The 26,831-nt window shown below is 45.7% G+C and overlaps 2 protein-coding genes across 9 annotated transcripts in view; one reads left to right on the top strand and one right to left on the bottom strand.

Annotated features, from left to right (window-relative positions):
- The window catches only part of ARMH3 (armadillo like helical domain containing 3), a 122,629-nt gene extending 100,896 nt beyond the window's left edge, over positions 1 to 21,733 (bottom strand). For 3 of the 8 annotated variants that reach the window (XM_040071558.2, XM_040071564.2, XM_040071563.2), the window contains exons 1-13: positions 21,714 to 21,733; positions 14,554 to 14,665; positions 14,032 to 14,088; positions 13,766 to 13,912; positions 11,882 to 11,989; positions 10,895 to 10,987; positions 9,973 to 10,047; positions 9,222 to 9,308; positions 5,910 to 5,966; positions 4,851 to 4,894; positions 3,265 to 3,325; positions 2,239 to 2,285; positions 1,537 to 1,612 (exon numbers count right to left, since the gene is read on the bottom strand). In XM_040071558.2, the coding sequence (XP_039927492.1) occupies positions 1,537 to 1,612; positions 2,239 to 2,285; positions 3,265 to 3,325; positions 4,851 to 4,894; positions 5,910 to 5,966; positions 9,222 to 9,308; positions 9,973 to 10,047; positions 10,895 to 10,987; positions 11,882 to 11,989; positions 13,766 to 13,912; positions 14,032 to 14,088; positions 14,554 to 14,665; positions 21,714 to 21,724 (975 nt within the window). In that variant the 5' untranslated portion in view covers positions 21,725 to 21,733. Of the gene's footprint in view, positions 1 to 1,536; positions 1,613 to 2,238; positions 2,286 to 3,264; positions 3,326 to 4,850; positions 4,895 to 5,909; positions 5,967 to 9,221; positions 9,309 to 9,972; positions 10,048 to 10,894; positions 10,988 to 11,881; positions 11,990 to 13,765; positions 13,913 to 14,031; positions 14,089 to 14,553; positions 14,666 to 18,687; positions 18,786 to 20,886; positions 21,011 to 21,278; positions 21,375 to 21,544; positions 21,593 to 21,713 lie in introns of those variants that run through there. The other 5 variants (XM_040071559.1, XM_040071565.1, XM_040071560.2 and 2 more) reach the window with 4 other exon arrangements.
- A 111-nt stretch (positions 21,734 to 21,844) lies between these two features.
- On the top strand, positions 21,845 to 26,511 carry HPS6 (HPS6 biogenesis of lysosomal organelles complex 2 subunit 3). The gene is made up of 2 exons (XM_040070671.2): positions 21,845 to 21,929; positions 22,204 to 26,511. The coding sequence occupies exon 2, from the start codon at positions 22,205 to 22,207 to the stop codon at positions 24,650 to 24,652; it is 2,448 nt and encodes an 815-aa protein (XP_039926605.1). The 5' UTR covers positions 21,845 to 21,929; position 22,204; the 3' UTR covers positions 24,653 to 26,511.
- The last annotated feature ends 320 nt before the right edge of the window (positions 26,512 to 26,831 follow it).

The following is a 26,831-nucleotide window of genomic DNA, read 5'->3' as shown; positions in this document are numbered from 1 at the left end:
GGCAGTTGAGAGGCAAGAGTGCCACCACGCAGCAAACCCGAGCACTCACAGCTGGTGAGCACACACTTAACGCCCCAGATACCCACACAATTGAATCCCTGCTCTCCCCATGAGCCACACAGCAGCAGGAAGCCATTCATGCAGCACCAAGCAACGGACACCAGCTTAGGCAAGAGCATTCATCAGCTTTTAGGAGGTTTTTTTCAACATGACATGACCTACCTTGCCCTCTCTTAAATGAAGCATTACAGACAATTTATCCAAGAGTATCAGTTCACCAATTCAACCCACTGATCAGTGGCTGCTTCAACTATCACTTTTACAAGTAACTAGTCTATCCTTCTATTTTTAAGAGCTTTTACTCTAGCTGATCTTTTTCTGCTCTGCTCCTTTCTCTGCAAAATGCTTCTCTTCCCTCAGGAATATCTTGACCACAGAAAGGCCTGAGCTGGAATTACACAGAACTGAAAGCAGAAATCTCTGAGAAGGGGTAGGAATGAATAACCTGGGAAAAGACAAGCAGGGAATCTCAGCAAATTAACCATCCATGAAACAAAAGCGTTTTTCAGAGGTTGTAGATCTGCTTATCAGACCTCCACCACCACTACTGCCAGGAGCGCCCAAAGGTCCCCTCTGTCATGCCAAGTGTCTGCAATGTACGGCTGCACTCTGAGGACCCAAATCAACTGGGGAAAGGTGTTAACTGTTTTGCTGATGATGTTTTTCTCACCAATTACGAGTACCTACAAATCAAAATTAAAAGCCTGAACCTGAAGGTCTTCCTAAATACATCAGGTTACCCTTTCAGCACGATCACTGGATCACACAGGCTCATTATCTGCCTCTCAGCAGCAACCACCTCTCCAAACTCACATAGCATTTAGAAAAGCATCCAGAGATCTGTGATCAGAGCAGCTCACTGCCTCTCAGAAGGCTGCTTCTCCACCATAAAAAGCCCAGGGACAAGTGCTATGCTCCAACAACTGGTTCCCATGCCAAAGGGGCTGGGCTCTTCAAGGAAGTCTGAACACACAGTCACATTTGAAATAACTGTCACATGTCAATTGTAAAGTAAAGTAAAGAATACCCAAATCAACAACAATACACGGTCCATGCATGCCCACAAAGGATCATCCATCCAATCTGGGAGCTGAATCAGCCTCTTTCTCTCAACCTCAACAAAACTGTGATTTGCTCTGAGAGCTACAGCAACTGCTTTGCTCACTCCATCCTCCCCACTAAGTGGGCTATCAGTAGGGCACAGAAGGCACTCCATGCAGCCCTTTCCATTCAGTGGCAAAAATTAATAATTTCAACATGAACTGTGACCTCAAAACTCTACTCATTTACTGTTAAGGCAGGAAGTATATTATAAAATTCTTCCCTGGCCCGCTTCTGCTCTTTCACGCTGATCCTATGACAAGTATATAAAGGGGAAAACAAAAGAAAATATCCTTCCACCAATTCCATTTCTGGCTCTGTGATTTCCAAGATATCCACTACAAAGAAATGGGGAAACATTCCACTGAAACTCACTTGGGCCAAAACTGTGATGAAATTCCTGTTTAAGTGAACAGCTTCATAGAGGGCCAGAAGGATCGCTTCATTTGTTCTGTGAGAAGGATACAGACAAAGGCACAGTTAGTGACCAGAATACCAGGAGCCAAGTTTTTCAGAAGCATGGCCTATCTGAAAAAAGAATTTTTTTTTCAATTATGAAAACCCCTGCCTCAGCAATCCAGTTGTTCTTCCAATTATTAGTAGTACTAATAACAGTACTACTAGTAACAGTCCATAAAAATAGCTATTTTTAGAGCACAGCTACAATCTTTGTTGCCTTCCCATTGAAGGTGTCCCTAGTTGCACAGTGTTTTCCATCTAAAGACACTAAAATCCCTCTTATTTATCACTTGCCCCCTCTAGAAAGTATTTTGGTGAGGGCCAAAGTGCACAAACCTTTGCTTCTCATATGTCACCTCTGACACACCTATTATATGTTTTAAATGACTCATAAAAACCACTGGAGTTTTTTTATAGACTTCATTACAAGCAATTCAGCTGTGTTTCCTCCTGCCGTACCCTTGTCAAGGGAGGGAAAACGCACAGTTTGCAGGGTGTGGTACCATTTTAGTGACAGGAGAACCTGCTCCTCTCGTTTGCTTTGTGACATTAAATAGCTCCGTGACGGAACGGATCGCACCGACCAGCCCATTGTGTAAATAACATCTGTACACTTACTGGACAGAGATCTTCTCATCAGCATCTGCTATGAACATGCTGCCCACCTATGGAAAGAGAGAGCATTGCACAGCAGGAATTTGGGAAAGCTAGTAGACAGCAAGAGACAACACATGGATACAAACACGTTTTATTTTGCAGTACTGTCACTGACCAATGCTTCACCTGTCGAAATACAAAAAAAAAAAAGGGGAAAAAAAAAGAAAAAAAGACTGGACCTTGAATCCCAGCCTGGATTAGCTTGCCATTCTGTAAGAGAACAAGAGAGATTGTTTCCTCTCTGCTTGACCCAGGGTGGCCACATTTTCACCCCAGTCACTCCTGACAGACAGCTGTCAACACTGCCAACAATTTACTTACAGGAAATTCCTCTGTCAGTTAGATCTCAGAACACAATAAAATCTCTGACTAAAGCAAATCCAAACTGAACAAGGGGAACCAGTGGATACTCTTTACAAGGAAGAAATTCACAATTGTTTTTGAAGGGCACCCTTTTATTTTGGGGTACCCCTTCAAAAATGCAGACAGTGCCCACTGCAGAGTCCAACCTTTAATCCACAGCTAAACTGCATCCACGCTTAAGAAACAAAACAGTAAAGAAACAGAAACTCAAAGACTAGTGACAGACCAGACTATTTGCCACTATGTTTTAGGCCACATCACCAGAGTAGCAACTAGTTTTTAAAAATACATTGCTGTTCAAAAGGATTAAGAAGTAAAAAAAAAAAATTAAAAGTTTAAAATGAGGTGATTTTTAAAATAAAGTCAACCAGAGTGAAGAAGATGCAGGAAATGAATTTCAGCTATCAACATGAGAGTAGAGATCTGGTCCTTCGAAATCTTTCCCAGTCAGACAATATATTCCTCAGAATACAACCATTTCAGTTGTATTTAGTTTTGAATCATTCAATCCATCTCTACCTCCAGAACACACACTCCAAACTCACACTTTTTAGAAACACTCTCCTACTGAACTTCCATGAATGCACCTTTTTAAGAATAGAAAAACACTGCTTCCTTGCTTACCATGTTAGTTAAGGCTGAGAAGAAACCAGTTTGATGTTCCTCTTCTTTATCTTTGTATTGCCTGAACAAAAAGGAATAAGGATGAAGTTTCAGGGTTAGAAATGGAACCAGGGTTACATCACCTAAATCCCTATGCATTTGTCTTATATTACAAGAATACAGGAAGGAGGAAACTTCAACACTCAACAGCCTTTTTCAAGACTCACAAAAGAAGAGACACAGGGTGTTAAAATATTTGTAAATTGTATAGAGTTGAAGTGGGGCTGCTTAAAGAGGTGAAACTTGAACAATGCTTGTGCTGTTACAGAGGACACAAACAATTTGGGATAACTCTGAAGGAAAGGGATCAAGTGACTTAAGAAATTTTGTCCTGCACTGGACAAACAGTAATAAGCCATATGAGCATAGAGAGTCAGTAACCACAGAACAGTTTCATTTAATCATCCACTGCAGAAAAAAAATCAGAGTTGGTCACCCTATGGCTAGCAGAAACCACATGGACCTTTATGGTTCATGGCCTGATCCCACTTTTCTGGAACAAGTGAACAGACGGGAAGTAGAGCAAGTGAAGTCAACAAACAGGTTGGGTGCCTCAAATTTAAGTTACACTGCTTCATCTGGCACTCAAAGGGACGAGCAAAGCTCACATGGCCATTTATTTTGTCTGTCACACAGGAATCTGATCACACACTATGTGACATGCAAAGAAACCGACTCAGTTCTTGGGCAAGGGAGCAGGAATGAGCTAAGCAAAACAGGCCATGACCTCAGACAGCTTTTGTCAGAATGATGGAAGTTGGGTGAGTTTTTTTCCGCTTTAATCATTTACTCTGTTAAATATATCTACGTGATTTGCCGATCTTGCAAGTCACCTGCCTAACTATCACAGCAGACTTTCAAAGAACTTAAAACATTTTTCTGGATACTTTGAGAATCCTACTGCACAAAAAAAAAACCCCCAAACTTGAGTTTTTCAGGTGAAATTGCTGTAAGTTTCCACATATTTCTAAAGTATTTTCCTCTAAGGAAAGTTTACATGTTTTATGCTGGTACTTATGAAGCAGAGGCTAAGAATATGTTACCCTTTCTGCCTCTTTCTTCAGCAGCAGTCACTACTTTCCACCATCTGGAAGAGTTTACATCTCTTAACCATCTCTGATCTGGCACGTGGGCAGCTCTGGATACATTTGTATTTTTGTTTTAAGATAGTATTTCAGCTAATTCAATTTTTTGACAGAGAAGCTGTCAGCAAATTATTAACTTTTCACTTGCGACTAAGATTTTAAGCAAAGGTCATACAGAGGTAAAATCCATGACAGTAAAAACATACAATGGATATCTTCCCCTACAGCAAGATCTCTCCTGAAGCATGTCAGCCCAGCTGGTACAGATGCATTGAAACTTGCAATGACTGCATCAACTGAGCCAAAGTAGCTCACAGCATAAGACTATTCCCTGCCTCTCCAAATGTATCAAGGCTATCAGGTGATAAACAAGTGCTTTAACACGCACACAAAAAAAAAAGAGTTTGTAAAAATGTACAGTAACCATCATGTATTGAAAAACAAGACACTATTTGGTTTTACCTGTTATATTCCGATAAAGCCTGGGCAATTACAAGTCCCATTCCCTGAAAAAAAAATCATTTAAAAAAAACTTCACATTAAAATCTCAAGGGAGAAAATCAAGGCAGCATTGCTATGTGAACACACAGAGCAATGCTGCCTCTCCCAAGATAACCTAGTATGTTATGCAGAATTTCCCTTGAAGCTGTTTGAACTATTAAGATGTGCTATGATACAACAACATTATAATTCAAAAACCCAGACAAGAAAATTTAAAGTTATTTATCTAATCACTAAGTTCAACAGAGAACATTTACTCTCCTTGGACCTCCCTACAGAGCTCTCACTCAAGAAGCCTCAGTAAAGCATCAAGAAATTTAAAAAGAAGATGGTGTTAGAGGAAGGACATCCAAATATTCAAAACAATGAATCATAGACACTAATAACCTTTGACTTCTTGCAAACAGCCTCCACCATTACAGAACTACTAACAGTTCTCACCCTTTATTTAGCATGGAGCTTGCTTTTTACTTCATGCCTGAAGGACAGCTTCCAAGTCCAGAACTCACATAACTCAGTCCGCTGTCAATTTTTATCCAGGCCTGGATAAAAAACTCAGACTGTGGCTACAACCCAAAATATACTGTAGGACTTTTGACTCAGATGTGAACTTCCACTGAGTTACAAGAATTGACTCGTGAACTTGGCAAAATCAAGTGACACAGCACTGGAAATGAGACTCCCTCTGGCATAAATCATCCCGTGCCTCTTCGGCACATGACAGCAAATAGTGTACAGACAGCTCATGAATGCATAATAGACCAACTTTAGCATGTTCCTTGCTACCTATGTCTTTAACCACCCCCACCATTTAACTGGTGAACAAACTGTCCAAATCATGAGCTGCCTAACCTATTGCAAGAGCACACTTAGGGCTGAACAACCCCTGTACTGGTGTTCCTTAGAGCAGTACTGCTCCAAGACCTGATTTCTACCATGCACCATGCTTGAATTCATTACCCTACACCCCACATGAAAGAGCATCTCCAGCAGCACAGAGGAATCAAGCCAAGTACTCACATTGAGCGTGGCCTCATCATCCACAATGGACAGCTTCACAATGTAGGGATTCACTGACTGCTCAGGGTGGGGGGAGAAAGAAGAAAGAAAAATGGTTTTAAGTTCAGCCTTCAAGGAAAAAAAAACCCACCATTATGTTTCCAAGTTTACCCGACCACCTGGGAAGAATCTCGGTCCTGTCCCATAAAACAGAAAGCACGCAAATAAGCAGGAATCACAGCACGTGCTAAGACCACTAGGCAAGGGACACTCCCCTTACTGGCTCAGCCAGGCAGTCTCCTCATTTTCTCGAGAAGAGAGGGAGTTTCTGTCAGTCTGGAAAGCAGAGCAGCCATCCTGCACGGCTGCTATCTGTGACACACAGTTCTGCAGCAGGAACACGCAGTGAAGCTGGATGGAGCATTGGTGCTCTGCTATCTCCCTTCTACAACACCTTGCAAAGATTGCTTAAAGCAGCACCCAGGAAGGCAGGACAACATTCTAGACTCATCTGCTCCTGGGTTAGAGAGGAACACTTTCTTTATATCACTAAGAGCTGGAAATCTCTGGAGAATATAAATGCCTTGAACGTAGCTGAAAAAAGCACGCAGGCTCCATCTATAAAGACAAATGCTAATAATTCAGGAAGCATTTCAGATTAGCAATGCACATTTTTCCTGGTTTATATATGCCAGTGCAAAACTAAAAAAGTTGATTTTGAATCAAGAAAAGAAAAGTTTCGCCTGCAGGCAGATCATTTAGTAGGGAATTGGAGCTTGAATAATTACTTTTTTTTTTGTTAGGGAGATTTTTAAAAAGATGAGTTATGCAAGGTTTTTGGAGGAAAAAACAAACAAAAACAAACAAAACAAAAACAAACAAACAAAATTTTCTGTGATTCTCCAAAGCTGTGTCTCTTCAGCCCTTGTAGCTGTCTATAAGAGAGGCAAGTGCACAAAACTGGACACGAAGGGTTCTTGGAAACACTATATGCTGCCAGACAAGCACACAAAGGGAAAACCCCACATTTTGACTAATTTCTTTCAGCTCTAACAAAAGACACAATGCAATTCTAGCATGTTGAATATGAAAAAAATAAACTTCTGCCTAGATGTTATCAACGAGTACATATTCAAAAGTCACTACATGATTTTATGTTTTAATTTGATATCCTATCAGCCATCCCTTAAAACAAACACTGGGAAAGTGATCAAATAAATAGTTTTTCTCATAGCATTTTCATTCTCGCAGTATCAATGCAAAAGTATTTTCTCTGAAATCAGGACTAGTATTAAAAAAATATAGAGAGAGCTGAAGACTTGAGAAAGTATATAACTGGAACAACTTCTGAAAATTATTGGGATTTCAATCAGGGCCATCCCTTTAAAGGTTCCAAGTAAAGACATGTAAATCCCTAGAGCAGAAGTTAATAAGCAAGCCAAGATCTCATAAACATGGGTAATGACAACATGGAGGGAGACTCGCCAAGGAATTTGAGAGATTACAAAATTCACATCCCAAAAATACAAAAGAACATCCTGATGTAAAACACACTGGTATTTACACTAAAACCAGACACAAAATCATAGTCAGCTAATAAATTTTGAGCCTTATTAGATTTTCTTAAACAGCTGGAAACACACAACTGATGGAGTCCAGACCAAAAGAGAACCTTTCAGCTGCACCACAGTTAACTAAAAAAGAGGACTCCAGAGCACCTGAGGCATGAAAGTGTGATAAAATTCACTGACAACCAGACAACCACCATATTGACCCTAAGGGTCAAAGAACAGCAAACAAAAGCAGGTACTCAAGGACAAAGATTATGGCTGCCTTACTACAGGCTTGGCTTGCAGCACTGCTACAAAGGGCAGTGTGGAGCAGTTGTCACATAAAACCCTTCTGGGAGCAGCTTTCAGCCTGCCCAGAGGAGCTGCTTGAGCTGAAGTTCCCCTTGCTACACATCTGCTTCAGCTGGATTGTATGGATTGCGCTTTTCAAGCATCAGCACAACTTCCTTAAGAATGCCCAGTTTCAAGACATCTCAGACAGTGTTCTCCAAAGCACTCAACCCCAACTCAATACTCCCCAGAAAGCCACTGCAAAGAGTCAAGGACAAGTCTGGTGCACTCACAGCATTCTATCTTCCTAAGGGCATAAACTACAGTCCACAGGGGTCTGTGCCCCAGGGATGGGATTGCACAGCTCTCCACCATTTGTCTGAATATCTGCTCTTCCCAGGCTGCTCTCGTAAGTAACCCTGCTTAGAGATCACTCCCAACAGTTTTCCCTCATAGCCATATACTGAAATCAAACTCCATGTTCCTGTTCCATGCTACCACAGTACAGAATGCTGAACAGAATCTGCAATTCATTACTCTGACATCACTGACGGGAATGAGAAATTGACAGGCATTACTTTGACACTAAGTGTAGTTCCTGTCCTTGTATATTCTCTAGGTCTATTCATAATTCAGAACAAGACCTATTATAAAACCAGGTAGGTTTTGAAGTCTGATCCCTGCTAGTAATTCTGTTGAAGGGCAGGTTATTCCAGAACTTTCCTATTTGATGCCTAATGAAGTATATTAAGATATTTCTATTTATGAAGAAAAAAACCCTGATCATTAAAGCATCACGCCTGATTACAAAGAAAAGCCAACATTAGGTGTTGTTCTCACGTTCAAAATGTGGGTTTTTTCAAGCTGGTGAACAACAGGGAAAAAAAATGGGATATACCATAAACATAAAAAGGATGATGAATAACGTTCCTCAAAGAGGAATCCATCAAAGAGACAGAGACTTCTCTTGGAACTACTAGCTGTGATGTTTCAGTTAATTCTTTGGTCACAGCTCCACCACCTCTTCTGGGGATCTGTGCTCTTTCAGTCAGCTAGTCAGGTTCTGAATCAAAAATTCAGTCTGAAGCCCAGGATGACTGATGGCTCATTTTACTTTGGAGTTTATGTATAACCCCACACTCACACACACACAGAGGCAGTCAGGCAGTTTGGCACAACAGCAACTCTTCCAAAAGGACCTTCCTCAGACTATTTCCACAAATAAATGCTAATTCCCTAGGTAGTTTCTCTCATGCTGGCACAGAACGAGCCGTAGGAATATCATACACATTTGATTATACACATACATCAGAGACAGACACAGGGAGCATAACAGGGCTGCCTTGCAAAGCTTCCCCTGCTCCGTGCTGATGCCATGAGGCTAAAGTGTGTACTGCTAAAAACTGCACTGTGTGCTGCCCTCATAATCCAGAGGCCACCCTAAATTAATAAAGTAGAGAGAAGTGATGTTTCTGTTACCCAGAATACCTACCTCATACTTTCTGTAGTTGACCAGCAAGGCCAGAAGGACAACAGCATCATATCCATGTTCCCTGCGACTAAGAGGGCTGGACAGGATCTGGAATAAACAATCACACTGCTCTGTTCAGGCCTGCTTCAGGAAGCTTGCAGTGATTCAGACAGAGCATAGCCATGTGTAAGAGCAAATTATGTCCTTTCTGAAAGAGGATATTCAGGGTGAAGGGAGTGTCAGTGCCTCAAGGAAGCTCTGCACACAGAGAAGCTTATTTATAAGAAAGGATGCACACAGGCTGTCAGGGCATAAAGGGCAAATATATTTCACAACAGCACTGTACATATGGTATCTCAGTGAATCACCCAGCATTACCTGTGCAAGTGTTCTGGGTTTCTCCAAGGCTCAGTTCCACTGAAAAAGGTATAATTTATCCAAGAGCAGAAAAAAAAATTGTTCTATCCACATTACCTTTTGAAAAACAGTTTCCCCAATGCAGAATTCTGCGTGAAATTAGCCCAGAAATCTGTTCAGATTCTAACTCTGCAAAAATGTCTGAAGTGAAAATACTTTAAATAGTCAGCAGTGACTAAAAACAGCAGACTAGAGTAAAGGGGAGAGAACGTTACAAAATATATGTATGACTGAGCTATGAATGGAGGCAACAACTGCTAGTGAAATACACCACACTGAAAAGGCTGAAAAGCAAACACATTACTTAAAGTTCTCACTATGGAAGAGCCCCCACAGTAGAAGGAAGAACCCTTACCTGTAAAATAGCTTCAAATATGCTGTTAATCATCACATACTCCAGGATGGTGTTCTGGCTAATGTTATCTGTCACCTGAGTACAAACACAAGTTTTAAAATCTCATCCGAAACCTCCACCAAGGTTGTAGCTGCCTCTGGCACACACTGGGAACAGGACAGGTCTGCTCCCAGATGGACACATTTATCCAGAATCTCACACTTAGCAAGTCAAGGTGTGACTGGCAATAGAGCTAGACATGAAGTAAAAGATATCTGTCGTGCCTCCCAGCCCCCTCTCTGCTAAGAAGCACCACCCATGGACTAAGAGCTCCCTGTTCCTCTATACATTGTTATTTTATACAGCTGCATGAATGACAACAGCCATCAGCTGTTGCAGGCTCTACACAGGAGGCACAGAATGAAAAAGAGCACATATATGCTCCACTGAGAACCTTCTCATCACAAAGGGGGCAATGAAGAGCTCTACCACTCTCAATTATCTCTTATCACAATCAAAATAGTTCATAGTTGGCCATCTCAAAAAGGTGACGAGTTGTCATTTATTACAACTTCCTCATTCTTCACATCCTCACCAGTCTGGTCTACTCCACACTTTCCATCTTTTCTAAACCCTTCTCCCTTTCTTTTCCATTTATCTGAGACTTCCTAAATATATTTTTCCTTTAAAAAACCCACACCTGTGAATCCAATTAACCTCCCGTCTCTCACCTTTAGCCCCAGCTGGCACCTATGTTACAGGATGAAAAGCATCTGCTAGTCTGCATTGGCATCATGCGTGTTCTGGACTGACCCTTATTCACAATTTTTTTCCCTTTTTAAGCTTCACACTGCAGCATTCTGTTCAAGTTTTGAAACAGTTCCATCCCTCAGACATGGCTCATTTAAGCCCTTAAGTTATTATACAGCTCTTAATTACTTACTGTCACCAAGCAGAGAAGTAGCTTCAGACACAGGCTTTTGAGGCTTTCAGAACCTTCTGCACAGAGAAGGGAGTCCAAGCTTTCCATCAGATTCTAAAGAACAAGAGTCACATTATTTAAAAGCAGTATTTTAAATTACTTGAAATGTTTTTTTATAAAAAGCTTTCTGGAAGATTCAAGTAAAAGAGCACCAATATAAAGCCATGCTATTCCAGAATCAGTAACTGAGCCATTACTACTGCTACACAGGCCATATCCATACTACAGCTTCTCAACACTGTTTTGTGTTAACTACAGTTTGATGAGTACTGATATAATATCATTATCATTTTCCATGAATTTTCTCTAGATGCAGCAGCACACCTCCAATTAAGAATACATATATAAGTCATGATTAAAAATCTGATAGGCTTTTTATTAAAAAATATACTTTATGTTTTCCCCAAATGTACTCAAGTTTGTGCAGAGAAGAAAAATTGTTACTCTTCTAGAGAGATGAAAGATACAACAAGAATTCAGCTTTATCACTGGTTACTTTGTCATTTCCCAAACTTAACATCTTTACAGTGAAGAGCATCAAGAAAGTTTAAAACAGTACATGTGGTGATGGAGTGTGGGAACACCCACACTCTGACTGGGTATGACTATCTAGATAAAGGACAAGATGTGAGGTTCAATCCTAGGTGGTAATCGCCTGTAACAGCCTTTTCTGGCTTTAAGGTTTCTCAACAACAGTGACTACACAGCATGGAACTAAAGGGAAAGAACGTGCACTGTTATATTACTAACCAAACCAGGAACCCCAAATGTCTGTGCTACTGGCAGGTACAGAACTTCAGGACAGCTATTTTTAGCTATTTTATATTTGTGGCTCAAATATTTGCCCCAAAAGCTGCTGCCTGGTAGACACACCCATCTACAACTCATTGCCCTTGCAACACAGCTGCTGTGCAAACTGCTTCTCTGCAGTGCCAGGGAGGACCTCACCTTCATACACAGCTCTGCCTTGTCAAAACCCACAAGCATGTTGATTATGTCAAACCCAGAAGTGGATTTGTTCTTCTGATGGACGCCCCGAATTAACGCACACAAAGTCTGCAAAGGGAAAAAACAGAAGGTGACATGTAAGGCAACACCTCCAACTCAGTAGCAAAACCCACAGCATGATCCTCTCCCACACTGGCAGATACTGAAATTAATACTGCCAGCCTGGAAGCCACACATTTTGTCTGACCTCTCCTCCAGCTCCGCCATTTCTAAAAGGGATCTTGGATGCTGAAAATTCATAAAAATCAGAGACTATATTTATCTGTATTTTACTTGTTTGAGCACAAGTATTTGTTTGGTTACCACATTGCTATATCAGCTTGGACCAATAAACTGTGTCTTTGTCAACAGCAACAACCAATCTTCACACCAAAACAAAAAAATTCTCCAAGTCTATTAGGCAGCCTAATTACTGCTTCATTCCAAGTCTTTGAAGATACACAGGTAAGAGCACACTATGCTTCCAGCAGACTCTCTGGAAAATTTATGGGCAGCAAATTACTCATTTGTCCTAAGAGAGGGAAATGTCTGGGGTGATATTTGTCATCAGGCACCTCTCAGGCCTGTGAAGAGGGGAATGAGCAGGAATACAACCACTGCCATTTTAGATTCACCAGTGAGAGGTAATTAGTTTCAGATATAAACCTGGAGACAAAACAGACCTGATGGAATTAGCAGACCTCCAGAACCATACGAAAGCAAAAAGGTAAGGTAGACGACCTTTTTTTGGTTACTGTCAGAAACTGATACTGGGCTAAAGCAACCTTTGGTTGATTCTCAAAAAGAGGATTGCTTAAGTAAGTTTTGGCTTCAGGATCACTTTCCACATTAACGTAGTCGGATTAAGGGAACACTCTCCCAGTATGAGCTCAGGATGTATTACCTGGTTCCTATTTACATGCACACAGCAGGATTCTTGTGACCTGCCCTAAGCTCTTCCAAGAGTCTGGATACAAGATTAGAAATTCGGGCCTGGTCTAAACTGTCTGTGTAGCTGTAACTATAATTTTAGAAGCACCCTTTCAAACTAATTCTAAAAATAACAATAAAACAATGCAAGATTGTACATCAGAGATGTAAATATTCTGTTTTAAATCAACTTTTCCCAGCTCACTGCTGGTCCAATGTCTCCTACAACTTCTTCAAACATGAATTTCACCTCCTCTACTCTTAAAGATGAGATGCATTCTGCATACTCCTAAAGCAAATGTATTCACCAAACTGTGAGAATCTGCCTGTGAAGTAGTAACATCAAATACCAAGACTGAGGAGGGGAGTCTCCCACACAAGACACAGAACAGCAGAGCTTTGGTAAGGAACAACTTGAACAAAAATGGCTATGAATTCTGAGTGATAATCTTCACATCTTCCAATTAGGAAGTGTCCAGCTGAGGCAATTTCCTGCGTAAATTTCACACTAACTTCTCCAGAGCTCTATTTCTTTTTTGACCCATATGGAAATCGAAAAAGGCAGCTGAAATGAGGGAGAAGAGGTGGAAGTAAAACACAAAGCTACACAACGTAAGTATTTTTGAGACCCCAAACTGACAGCCTGCAATTTGAACAATTTCCTTTGCCTCCTCAATGCCATCCACCTCATCCTCCATCATCAGATCCTCTTGAATTCTGAAACCATCTACTGCTCTGCCAAGAATAAAGACTATGACTGTTTGGAACTTCCACAGACAACAAGTAGCAACTGCTCTGTAGACATCACTTCTTCTCAGAAGCAAAGAAAGGAGCACAGGGTGTTTGATATCAGCAACAAATATATGGCCTCCTGAGAAGCAGAAAGACAGCATTCCCTGTCTCCCAGTATGGTACCTGTAATGCATTCACCACTCTGATTGGGTGCTCCTCACCCAGGGCCTGGATGCAGTGCTGAAACAAGCAGTTGATGTTATCTTTTATCTTCATTAATTCTTCCCCATCCAGAGCCTCCAGTTTGCCTTCTAGATACTCCAGGTTGACCTGTCAGGTAAAGAAGCAGTTCATGCACATTATACCAACACCTTAGAAACAGAAGCCCTCGCACTGACAGTCTGCCTCTTTGTAAGCAGAACAGCAACAGGATGTTCACATTCTGTTACCTTCATGAGAAACAGCTCCTCCCAAAACCTAGGGTTGCATTTACTGGGGTCCTCTGTCTGAAAGGAAAAGGAACAGGCTTGAGGGCAAAGAAATCATTGAGGCAGAATTTAAAAGAAAATCTTTATCATGGGTAGCTCAAAGTCAGCTGCTCTGCTGGAGGACCAAGAGCTCTCAAAGTGCAGAATTCTGGCTACAGGGATTCCCAAAGATAAAGGACCAACAGAAGCAGCTCTCAATTGGGATGCCTCTGTTTATTTTCTGAACTGTTATTTGAGAAATACTGGGAAAGCCATGATTTCCCACAGATGGTATGGTTCTAGTAAGCAACAGGACAAGGAGACATTTTGGAAGAGAGCAGAATACAGAGTTCTGTAACACAGTAGGAAAGCCTGGAGCATTTGCCTACATTGTGCAGGCCTTACCTTGAGGAAAGAAATCCACTGAAAAAATACCCTCAGTATAAGCCAAACTAAGAAAATTTAACACAACACTTAAGAAAAAAGAGATGCTCAACTCCTTACCGTGAAAATTTCATCATACATCAACACAACTTTCTCTTTCAATGGCTTCTTGGAGGCTGAAGATTTCCGGAGCAGCCCACCTTTCTTCTCTGTTTGGGCCATGCTGTATACCCTGAAGGTAAGAACAGACAAAAAAGCTCAGAAAACTTGAACTTTTCTTCAAGGCATATCTGGCCTGCCTCAACCATGAAAGACTTTTTCACTGCACTGAAATACTAACAGACTCTCACAAGCTGTAAGTAGGGGCATTTATAATACACCAGATAAGAAATCAGATCAAAGGACCCATCTAGTTCTATATCCCATTTCAAAGACATGCAGAAGTCCACACATAGGCAGAAACAGAATAAGCCCCTTATGGATAAATTTTCTTAATTCTTCTCTATTAGAAACTGACCCATTATCCAGACCAGTGCAGTTTACATCTAGAAAAGTATGTATTTTTTTAATCTCACTGGAGGAATTGTGATACTTGATATCAAAGAGATACTCAGACATTTCTGATGCTGGTCAAGCCTCAAAACAATCTGGTGACAAGAAGCTCCTGAAACTATTTGAAAGTCTTCTCTTAACTGTTTAATTTGCTGCCTACCAAAGCACTTCAAATTCTGCTTTTGTACTCTGAGGTGGCATCCAACACTAGGAAAGCCTCCATAAAGTACTCCTGCCACCCTTCTTCATACCTGCCTCTGCACTTTAGTATCCTCATCTGGGCCAGCTGCTCTGCAAATCAAGCCAGAGAGGAACTCCAGCCTCAAAAGCATCCCACATGGGCTCAGTTTTGGAAGGAGGATGGAAGACAAAGGGCAAGCTCTACAGAGATTTTTTTTTTTTTAAACCAGATTAATTTCATGATCCATTTGACAGCAAAGGGTTTTCTGAAAACTCAGAAGAAGCTTTACTATCATTAATTGGAGTCTTACTGATTATACTATATATTAAAAAAAAAAAAAAAAAAGTAGTATCCTTATTACAAAATAAGCCGTTACACAAAGTAATGTGGCCCCGAGCCTTCTGTGAGAGACAACCCACTCCAGGGGCTGAGTCAGAACACACAACTTGCCACATATTCTCAGCCTCATGCGTGGTGCTACCAAATGCAGCACTACTCTGACCTCGCAAATGCACATTTATCTGCAATCACAGATTCTCCTGGCAAGCATCACAGCTTTAGCACTGTTCTAACCTCTCCCATCACTGCAGCACGTCAGAATTGCTTTGCAGAAAGGGAATGCCATTCCTTCTCATACCCCTGAGCTCCTAGACTTTCTCCCATACCTCCAAAGGTAATTACACACACAGCAACAGCATACCACAGACAGAGGCTTGACTTAAATCATGCTCCAGAAAAATATGGGCAGGCCCTTGTGGTAATTGCACTCAACCATGATAAATTATGCATAGACAGGCAAGTTCACCATTCAAACCTAGGATCCCAGAGCTTTCTGAGCTGGCAGCCGTGGAGATAAGCTCTGGATGTAGCCCCAATCCCAGACTGCCTGAACCCCCTCCCACAATCACAGCAGGTTTAGATCTCTCTCTCCCTCAAAGACCAAGTCCCATCAACTACTGAATACCAGTTCCAGATCTCCTTTACACTCTTTCCACTGCAGACAATTTTTAGCTGACTTACAAACTATGTTTTTTCAACTAGGACCCTCAGGCTTCCAGTGGCAGTTACTCAAACATCCATCTCTTTAGCCATAAACCTTGGTTCTAAATGGTAGAAAAACATTTTTAAGCCTGGAAAAACAAAGCTGTCGCAAAAGATCCTGCCTCAGGTACAAAGGGAAGGAGCTTTTCCAGGATGGGAAAGGGTAGGACAGAGAGCAGTAGATTTCACACCTGAAAAGCTAACATTTACCTAGGCAGAGAGGTGTTGTCTTCCCACTAGAAAGGGAATCAGCTGGCTGGTTATGGGCTGGGGTGAGAATGGAAGGAGCCCCGACACACACAGACAGAAGAAAGCTTAGCAACTACTGCACCATAACCTTCTGTAAATACCAAAATTATCCCCGTAGCCTAGTAGGTCTATGTACCCAATTAAGATGGCAGAAGGTTTCCAACTAACAAAAAAGAAAACATTTTTCAACCATCTTGATAGCTTCTCTTTTACAGACTCTACATTAGTTTTAAACTGTCAAGGGAAACACATTATTCTAATTAGAAACATAACTGGAAACACTGAGAAATCTATTAAAAACCAAATGAAGAGTGATGTCACTTTTAGCCTAAGAATACAAATCTTGAATAAGATTGCACAAAACAATTTTCCTACTAGAACTGTAAGTTTCTGAACCTAAAACAGCTGCCAGCCCCAGCATACAAACACATCCATCCGTGTGCTTCTAACTGAATTACAGCTAACGAATCCCAATGTCAAAACTAATAAACTAACTCTCAGTGCTTCTAGGTCAGCGCCCTCACATCAAATGTGTACATGAATGGGAGAGGATCAATAAGCTCTGCTTAGTCCCTGGATTTTCAGAGCTGCATTTTAACCCTTCTCCTATATTCCCAGAAAGACAGAAAAATCAAAATACCTCAAAACACAAAGGGTGAGCACCAGAAGGATCACATGATCCTGTGAAAATTCTAGTCTCTGTCAAATTGGGTCTTAACATTCACATTCTCTCAACCAAAGCTGCACAGAGCACGTACAAAGACAACTGCTAGAGGCAAGGATTAAATTATCTTCTTGTTTATAATTTGCTATTCTACAAATGAGCATATGGAGGAGCAAGGAGAGAAACGTGAATCTTGCCTTTCATGCCAACGCTTTATTAGGCTGTGTTTGTTTCACGACCTATGATGATCAGGTCATACAAATGGTTTTTTTCTTTTCACTTTACGCAATTACATTTTCTAGATGTCATAAAGACAAACGGAAAACTGCATTTTGCTAATGGAGACCTTCCAGGCAGCTGCAGAAAACAACGGTTAAATGCACAAAACATTTATAAATAAGTTGCAGAGGTGTCAAATTATCATGGTGCCCTGACAGCTTATGAAAACAACGACACTGATGATAATTAACAATTTTCCTTTAAACGTCACATTTAAAAAGCATCAGTGATTTTCCATATTTTAGGTTCAAATGGATAATTTATTCTGTCAATAGGTCATTCCCATTAACATGCTGCTAAGTGAATCCTGCTGTATTCACTGGCTGCACAGGAGAACTGCCCCTCAGGGCCACGAGAAGCACACGCATGGGGATTTTTAGAACAACAAATACTTTGCTGTGCAGCAGAAGATCCAAGATGCTTCATCTTGAACGAAAAGAAAACTCGACAGAGCACGAGTCTTGGCAGCTCAAAGGCAGGAAGATAAAAGCCATGGAAGACACAAGTTCAGGCAGACTCTTGCTTTATCTCTCATCAGCTCCAGGATCAGCTGATCCAGTCAGGAAGAGATGAGCACATCCACCCATTCACCTCCTTTCTGTTTGATTCCAGAACTCATAACAGAGATTCCAAGCAAACATATGACATTCCAATGAACACAGCTCTGTTAGCTTTTTGTTAGAGTAGCCACAGGGAAAATGAACCTGGTATTTTGAATCTGAGATTTACTCAGACTTGTGCACACTGAAAACTGCTACACAATGCTCCACATTGTCACTCAGCTCCTGCACAGACTTATTAGAATTCCACAGACCATCTTTTAATAGCAAAAATACTGTCAAGAGAATAACACTGATGCACATCTACATCATAATGACATCAGGATCCAAAACCTGTAACTTGTGCAATCTTGCATGCAGCCCATCAAGCACAGCACTTTGCATTCAATTGCCTTGGCTAACAAACCTGAAAGTTCTCAAAATTATAAATGCACATACAAAACCCCCATGTGAAACCAAACACGAATAAGTGCATTTTTTTTCAGTGTGGACCCCTCACAAAATATATTGTAACACTTATTGGCTATATTCACATACAATTTACTAGGCAAACCATTTATTCACTACCTGGAAAAGGCTGTGCAAATGATGTGATCTGTATTTGTTTGTTAATGTCAAAGCCCTGAACCTCAATCAATTGTATAAAGATTCTGAGTAAGAACTGAGATACTTCTGATTTTAGAGTCCAGTGTCCCTTGACTTGCCAGAGCTACTAAGATTGGACTCACCTGTTCAAACTTTTCAAAGCCAGCAGCTGCCTCTTCCCTCCCAGAGTGTATGCACCTGGGACTCAGTGTGATCATGCTTTGCCTTTCCAGCTGTTCTGCAGGTACATCACCCAAGATTAAAGGAAAGCCGTTCAAAAACTGCCTCCATCACGCAAGAGGCAGGGATAAACCCCTGTTTTAAAAATTTACACACAGCTTCTAAAGTAATATGTTATAAGCTAAGTACTCATTAAATTCTCCAGTGAAGTACCAGGAAAAACTTGCACTTAACCCACATGATGAATCTGCAGAGTAAATACTGGACCTGAACAACAGGCAGTTACAACACAGGTCCCAGTGCTCATCCATCACTGGAAGCAATGCACAACCTGCACCCAGCACAGGAATCTATGAATCCCAGCGCACAGAGAGTGCCTGGACCCAGTTCCAGCTCCTCTGTTAAAACCCTCAGGACCACCCATCAGCAGCCCAGCATCGAAAACAAAGAGAGCAAGAACATGTAGGGCTAGATTTTGTCAAGGCCCTAGCAACCACCATGGTCAAATTTCTGCCATAAGCCCTTTGGCAGTTTATTCTCCACAAACTCTTGCATTGGCAGTTACAGACTGCGCAAGTATATCCACACTGCTTTTATATTCCATCCATTATTCACAACTTCATCTGTATATTGCCCATCGGACTAAAAACTGCTCAAACTGTGCTTTCCTCTACAACTGCAAGATGTTCAACCCACCAACAAGGTGAACAGTAACACAGCATACAAGCTTTGGATCCATACTGCAGAATTTCCAGGTGCCCTTATGCGGTATGTAGTAAGAAACACATTCTGAGGGCATGCTGATGACAAAAATCCCATAGAGATCCTACTTCTTTTTCTGCAGGACAAAGCAACAACCCTCAGTACAGCTGCATTATATATATTTTTACTAGAAATTCCTTCCATGCCACTCAGAGCAGTGTATGTGCTTCTATATCATACAATCTAAAGTTACACCACTTCTGACCTATTTTTCCCCCTTGAAAAATGGGAAAGGTAGCTTCCTAATGCAAATACAGCCACATGCTACCTCCCACTGCACCTGCTTTAGCAATGATATAAAAGTGTAACATTTGAGCTACGATTTTATCACTTCATCCATAATTGCAATTAATTTCTATCTGTCCAGTTAAAATAACACCCAATCCATCAACTTCACACCACCAACTAGCTACGCTTCTTCCTGTCAAGTCCATCCAGACAAGCTCTGCATGCTTCCACCAGCACCTGTTCACACCATTTTCATTTCACCACACTTTCTGTCTGCATTCCTGGCTACCATGACCAGCTCTCTCATGTCAGAAAATGACTTTGGGTTTTCACTTTTCGAGCCCTTTAGAACCCATCCCACACAGTTTATAATGAAATATTCTGCACTGCCTTTACACTCCCACCTAAAATCTCATGTCACTCGCAGACTTTTTCAAATGCCTTCCCCTTCTGAAGAAAAACACCCTCCCTGTAACCTCTGCCTGCCCTTTTCCCATGGCTTCAGCAGATGCTGTGGATCCAAGGCTCATGCTGAATACAGTGCAGGTGCATGACAACGGCTCTGACTTCTGAGGTAGCTGCTATGTTCTAAGAACCTGCACAGCAAAGTCATGCCAAGATTAAAAAGGTAGAACGGCAGAGTGGTTAACATTTTTGAGATACAGACCATCAACAGCAAAAGTACTCAGGAGTTAAAATGCAAACATGAAAAGGTGTAAGTTCAAAAAACAACAACAACAACAAAAAAAAGGGAGTCAGAATACAGCAAGTCAGCAACTCTGAGCAGCAAAGGCTGACCCTTCCCCTCCTAAGGGATGTCTGAATGGCTGCCTGTGTGTTAGCAGGGGGAGGGAGCAGGTGAATGCTTAGCCCAGCAGCTCATTAAAGCCTCACTTTTCCTTTTGTGCGTGCTAGCCAATAACTGTTTAACATTTTCACACTGTATATACCCTGCCCACAATATCTCTTTGCACACAGCAAAAGTGCCATAAATGACACAGTGGATCAACCAATTATTACTGGAAAGCCAAACTGCTGTCCTTTCCTCCCCTCGAAATTCCTCTTCTGCATTTTTGTCACACTTCTTACTAGAGCTCAAACAGCTGGTGAATTGCAATCACCACGCATCGCAAAGATCCAAATTATCTCATTGTCTTGCATATTCCACCCACCTGCTCACCCTAATTGGCTCTCATCATACATTCAGATTTACAGTCTCTGCTGAGGAGCAAACTTTGTTTCAGCGACATACGCAACAGGGTTTGACCGAGGCCGCAGCTTGCTCATGCAGCAAGTGCCTCTACCTTCAGCATAATAAACACCACAAGCTCCCACTGCTTTACCACTATTTGCTGTTCCCCTTTCCTTTACCCATGCAAGTGTTCGGAAAAGGGTGAGGTAAACCATATAACTGGAACGATTAGCGAATGCTCGTTCATTTCCTAGGAGTTACGTCGAGCCCAAACCACCCGGCAGACGGGGGCCGGCGCGGCCCACCAGCAGCCCAAGGGCTGGGCTGCGGCAGGCCCCGAGGCCTCTTCGGGGTCGGCACCGGGGCACGCACCGGGGCACCGCGGAGTTACCGGCGGGAGGAGGGCGGCGCCTCCCGCTGCAACGGGCTGCCTGCGGCCGCTCCCACGGCTAACCGGGGCGGGCGGCGAGCGGCCCTGGCACGGGGTGCCGGTTCCCGGCGAGGCCCCTCGCGGCGGGGAGCGCGCCCGCCCCGCGGAGCCGCCCGTGCGGCGGAGCCCCCGGTGCCGGAGGGGCAGCGGGGAGCGCGCCCGGCCCCGCGGGCGGGGTCCCGCGTCCCCCCGCCGCTCCCGCACTCACCTGCGGGCAGCCGCTCCCCGCACACCGCGCAGGCGCCGCGCCTGCGCCCGCCGCTCCCCGGCGCGGCGGCGGCTCCCGCAGGCGGGGCGGGCGGGGGAGGCTCCTCCCCGGGCCGGCCGGAGCTCGGCTCGCCCCGCGGGCGCTGACACGGACGCACGTACGCGCTCACCCCGGTAACATATGGCCCCGCCGTCCGCGGGGAGCCGCGGGTCGCGGCCCCGCGGCCCAGCCCGCACCGGCGGCGGAAGTAGGAGCGGGACGGCCCGCGGCGGCGCGGAGCGGCTCCGCCCGGAGCTCCGCCCGGAAACCCGCGGCCCCGTGACTGCGCAGCGCTGAGCGGAGCCGCCACCGGCCCGGGCCCGGTCGGCATTCGTCGCCGCGGCAGGTGGGTCCCGGCGGGAGGGGGACCCGGCGTGTGCCTGGGGCAGCGCGGAGTCTTTTCGGGCGGCGCTGGGTGTGCGGGGAGCTCCGGGTGCGGCCGGTCCCTGGGAGCTGCTGCCGTGGAACCGCCTCGCCGCGGGGGGAAGGTGCCCCAGGGGTCCGTGGGGGTCTCCTAGAGAGCCGAGGGAAGCAGGGTGCGGCGGGGCTCCGGGAGGGGACTAAGTGGCGGCTGTGGCTCCGTGGCCCGGCCCGCCCTTGGTGCACGCTGTCGCTGACAGGATGAAGCTGCGGCAGGTCTCCGACTTGAGTGACTTCAGCCGAGGCCACTGGCTGCGGGAGTTGCTGTGCCGCAGAGGAGAGCCCAACCACGTCCAGTCCAGCCCCGACGGGCAGCATCTGCTGCTCCTGCAGAAGAGCCGGCCGCCCACCCTGCCGCGGGTGGTGGCCTTCCAGCGCCACAGCATCGCCGGAGCCGACCTGGAGAGGAGCTGGCAGCCGCCCCAGCCGGCCCTTGTGGGACTGCTCTTCCTGCAGAGCCCTCTGGTACCGGGCTCCTGGGTACTGGCCGTGGTGTGGGAGCATGGCCGGACCGAGGTCTGGCACTTTGTGGCGGCCGTGGGCTGGCAGCTGCTGCAGACGCTGGAGCTGTGCCAGGGTGCCCGGGCACGAGTCGTCTCCGTGTGCAGCCAGGGAGCCAGCCTGGTGTGGTGTGAGGAGAGGCCGCCGCTGGGTGCTCACTCGGACATGAGCAAGTGTGCCTTCAGGTTCTGTGTCTGTGCCCGAGCTCTGGAGGTGGGGGAGCAAGGCGTGCGGCTGGGCGCTGTGAGGATAGTCCTGCACAACAGCCCCGAGTACCAGGTGCTGGCCTCTCCCCAGCACGTCTTCCTCGTGCCTGTTGCTACCGGCTTTGCCACCACTTCCAAATTCCTCCTCATCTGGCATCCGGAGAAGGCAGAGTTCACCATCACAGCCCCCTCTGCAGGCTTCGTCTGCAGCAAAGTGCTGCGCTCCAGCAGCGAGTCAGACTTTAGGAAGCTTCTGCTGGGGTTTGTGGGCCTTCTCTCAGGTTTTGCACCTCTGGACATTCATACCTCCGCTGTGTCCAGCAGTGGGGGTCTGCTGCTGGTGAGCACAGAGGGTTCTGTGTGTATTGTGGAGCCAGATGGGACACAGAGGCATATCTTTGACCTGGAGGGTGGCCCCCTGGCCCAGGGGAGTCCTGTCCAGCTGAAGACCTTTGGCAGCATCTTGGCCTGTGTGCTGGCTGGAGTACTGTACCTTGTTGACCAGAACAACGGAAGGCTTATAGAAAAGGAAGTCCTGAGCATGAAAGAGGTGCATTTACTGGAGTCCCAGGGAGAGGAGGACAGTATCCAGCTGCTCAGTCAGACTGGCATCTACAGCTTTAGCCTTTCCAAACCTGAGGATAGCAGCAGGCCTGAGCCATGCCTGGTGGAGATGGTGTTTGAGGAGGCCTGCAGATATTACCAGAGGAGGAGCCTCAGCAGCTCCAAGCTGACGGTGGAGAAGTTGAAGAAAGGTGGTACGTTCCAGGCTCCTGTGGTCCTTGCTGCCATCTTGCAGCACAGCCTCCATCAGAAGCAGAAGCCAGCCCGAGGCCTACAAGACACTTACGCCAAGCTGTTGAGCACAATGAGCCTGGAGCTGCAGAGCTACATGAGCCTGGAGCTCCTCAAGGCTTGCGTGGTGTGTGCCCCAGAGAGTGAGGTAGAAAGCTACTGCAATGAGCTGGTGGAGCAGGAGGTCAGCCGCATTCTGCAGTCTGACATGGACAAGGACAACTTGGCCTATCTGAACTCTGTCTTTGCCGCCTTCCCCAAGGCTGCCTGGAAGGCCATAAGGAGCTGCCTGCAGCTGCAGCAGAATGGGGATGGCCTCTTGGTAGCCAGGGCCACCCCAGAGATATGGAAGAAGGTCCTGTGTCAGCCGCAGCTGGAGGAGGTGGGTCAGAACGGGATGGCCCCTCTCTTTGAGCTCATTTGTGCCTCCTTCCTGAGGTTCAAACCCAAGTGGTTGCCCAGCTTTGTGGAGCTGACCCAGCAGTACGTTAGCAGCTCTTGGCCGTTCAGCAGCAAGGAGGGCCCAGAGGGCGGGGTGCCACTGTACAAGAGAGCACTGGGAGTGCTGGCCCGAAAGAACAAACATGGCGAGGCAGATGACGAGATGGAGCTGGAACTGCTGCTCTGCAGCAAGAGGCCTAAGGCCGTGCTGCAAGCTCTGCACCTTCTCATCCGTCTGAAGCAGTGGCAGAGGGTGGTGGAGGTGGCAGAGAAGTTCTCCAAACTCAGCCCCTTGCTTAACAAGGAAATTTTCATCACACTGCTGGCTGAGTTTGCCCAGCACCGAGAGCTGGACCCTTACCTGGACAGGCTGTGGCCGCTGTGCCCTGCTGAGCTCTCCGCCTCAGACATCCTCACCACGGTCCTGCAGCACCTCCCTCATTCCCAGGAGGACCCAGTGCCTTTTTCCAGCGAGGGGAACCAGCTGACTGTGGGCTTGCTTAAGCCACTGCTGCAAAGGGTTCTGCAGCGTCCCAGTGTCCAGGACGAGATGTACTCAGACGCCCTGCAGAGCACCACCTTCCCCCCTCCCACCCCGCCCCGAGAGCACAAAATCCCCTCAAAAGCAGTGGCAGATGATGTTCCTCAGCCATCCATGGCAAGGACTTCCTCGCCCTCAGCACTGCTACAGGATGACAGTGTGTGAAGGGGGGAAGAACAGTGTCATCCCAAGCCCTGGGTGCACAAGGAAGGGAAATCCTACCTGTGCTGGCAGTGTGGAAGCCTGCTCCTTTCTGAAGCATCCCTGCAGCAGCATCTCAAAGAGCCTGTTGGGTGGCTGGGGTTGGGGGTTCTCCTCTGAGCCAGGGCAGGCTTTCTGGTTATTCCTATCAAGTGCAATTTTGTGTGTGCCAGTGGAGGAGCAAATGCCAGGTGCATTTGCAGATGAAAACGCTGGCTGCACTACAGGACTACAGAACTGCTCCATGCCCAAAGCACTTTGTTTTCGGTTTATTTAGCTTCTTTTTAACTCCACTTCTACTTCCCTGATCCTCTAGTACTGGTGGTGGAGTGGTAGGCAGGGATACACAGTCTTTCCCCCCCCGTTCTCTGCTCAGTGAGTTGGGTGGTACCTCCAATCTCTGCCTGTGAGAAATGGGGCATGTCTCTTGCAGCTGGGTCACTGAGTCCTGCTGCTTTGGGCTCAGTCAGATGCTAAATGCCAGTGTGGCCCAGCTCCGTGGCACTGGGGGTCCCAGCACACACCGGCAGTTGCAGCACTCCACGCATTGTCTCGCCACAATTCCTCTGGGATCATCCTGTAGCTGTGACTGATTGCAGCTACTTAGCTGAAAAGAGCAGCCTAATTCCCTTATCTCTCTATCCCAGACAGTACCCAAACTCTCATTTGATCTGAGAAGCTTGCAGCAGCCTGTGTCAGCTTGGGGCTGGCCCTGCCTTTCTTTTGTGGAAGCTTAGATTATGCTGCAGGACACCCGAGCCCTCTGTTCCCATCTCCTGTACCTTTGCCCTTTGCATACAAAGGGGCTTTGTCAGGGTTGTCTGGCTCATATTGTGCCTCTGTTTGCAAAATCAATGTAACTTGAGAGCAGTTTGTGCAGGAAGATCCAGGTTCCAGCCTCTCTCAGGTACCTGGCCCCCTCCACCAGGAGGGAGACCCTGGCTGTGGCTTTGCCCCTGCATTCTGTGGTGTAAAGGAGCTGTCTGTTGCTTTGTTGGGCTGCAGGAGATTCACCTGCATTAATCCTCTTGAGAGTGGTCTTAAGTGTGGAAGACAGACTCCTTTTGAAAATAAAGGTTTCTAAAGCACTGCTGAGGTGGTGGTGGTGGATGTTACGAGGGCACACACCCTCAGGAGGAGGGCAATCTTGGTTTGCCTCTGGTGAAAAGGGGCCAGGCTCATCTCTCTGGTGCTGCCCAGCATGGCTCACGACTGGTACAGCTGGGCTCAGAGAGCATGCCCAGATAAGCCTGGGCATTTTCATTCCCTCTGTGGTACTCAGCTGCTTACCACTGTGAAGCCATGGAGGCAGGAGTCTGCACAGGCAGGCTGGAGCGTGAGTGCTACAGTGAAGGGCCTTCCAAGCCATGCATGGCTGTGGCTCAGCCCAACAGAGAGCTGAGGAAGGGAGGATTTTTTTTCTCGAGAGCTTCAAATTGTCTATTTTTTAGGAAAAGTAGCAACAGAGAGCACCTGGCTGGCCCAGCAAAATCCTGCTGCCAGGCACAGTGCCAGAGCTGCCGTTGGAGAGATTATTGTTTGGGAAACCACTGTAAAGCTGTGGCAGGATCTCCCCCAGAGAAGGGCTTGGCTGCGGAAAGTCCCTGTGGTGGAACAAGGCCTGGCAAAGAGGAAGAGGAACCACTGCAATGGTTCCCTAGAGACTGGCTGGTTATTGATGAGACCTTCCTTGGTGGGGGGCCTTGTGCTGTGGCCACGGGCACTGAGAGTTTCCCTCTCACTCTGGCAGCTGCCACGCACGTGAGCGGAGGGAGCATGGTCTGAAAGGAGAGCCGGTGGCATCCACCATGGGCATTTTGTAATGGGCTGTCCTTGCCTCCCCTCCAGGCCCCTGCTGGCCTTGCCTGATGCTCTCACTCACTTCCCCCGGCTGCTCAGGAGGAGGATGATGGACCCCAGCACCTCTTAGAGCCATGGCTCCAGGGATTGGAGCTGCCCTGAATGGGGAGCTGCTGAGAGCAAGCCCTGCTCTTGGCAAAGGCTGTGCAGTCATTTGGGGAGGACACCTGCATTGCCAGGGCTGGGTTTGGGTGCGGGTGGCCACAGTGACACAGTGAATGAGGATCAAGCTCCCTGCCTTCCAGCACTGGCTCTGCAGAGAAAGCAGAGGAGGGAAGAAGCA

The sequence above is a fragment of the Hirundo rustica genome, chromosome 8 (genome assembly GCF_015227805.2).
Source record: "Hirundo rustica isolate bHirRus1 chromosome 8, bHirRus1.pri.v3, whole genome shotgun sequence".
Lineage (NCBI taxonomy): Eukaryota > Metazoa > Chordata > Aves > Passeriformes > Hirundinidae > Hirundo > Hirundo rustica.
Note: the sequence above shows the minus strand (reverse complement) of the source record. Positions and strands in the feature narration are given on the sequence as shown.

Coding starts and splice junctions, on each gene's coding strand:
- HPS6 (XM_040070671.2), top strand. CDS start 22,205: ATGAAGCTGCGGCAGGTCTCCGACTTGAGTGACTTCAGCCGAGGCCAC.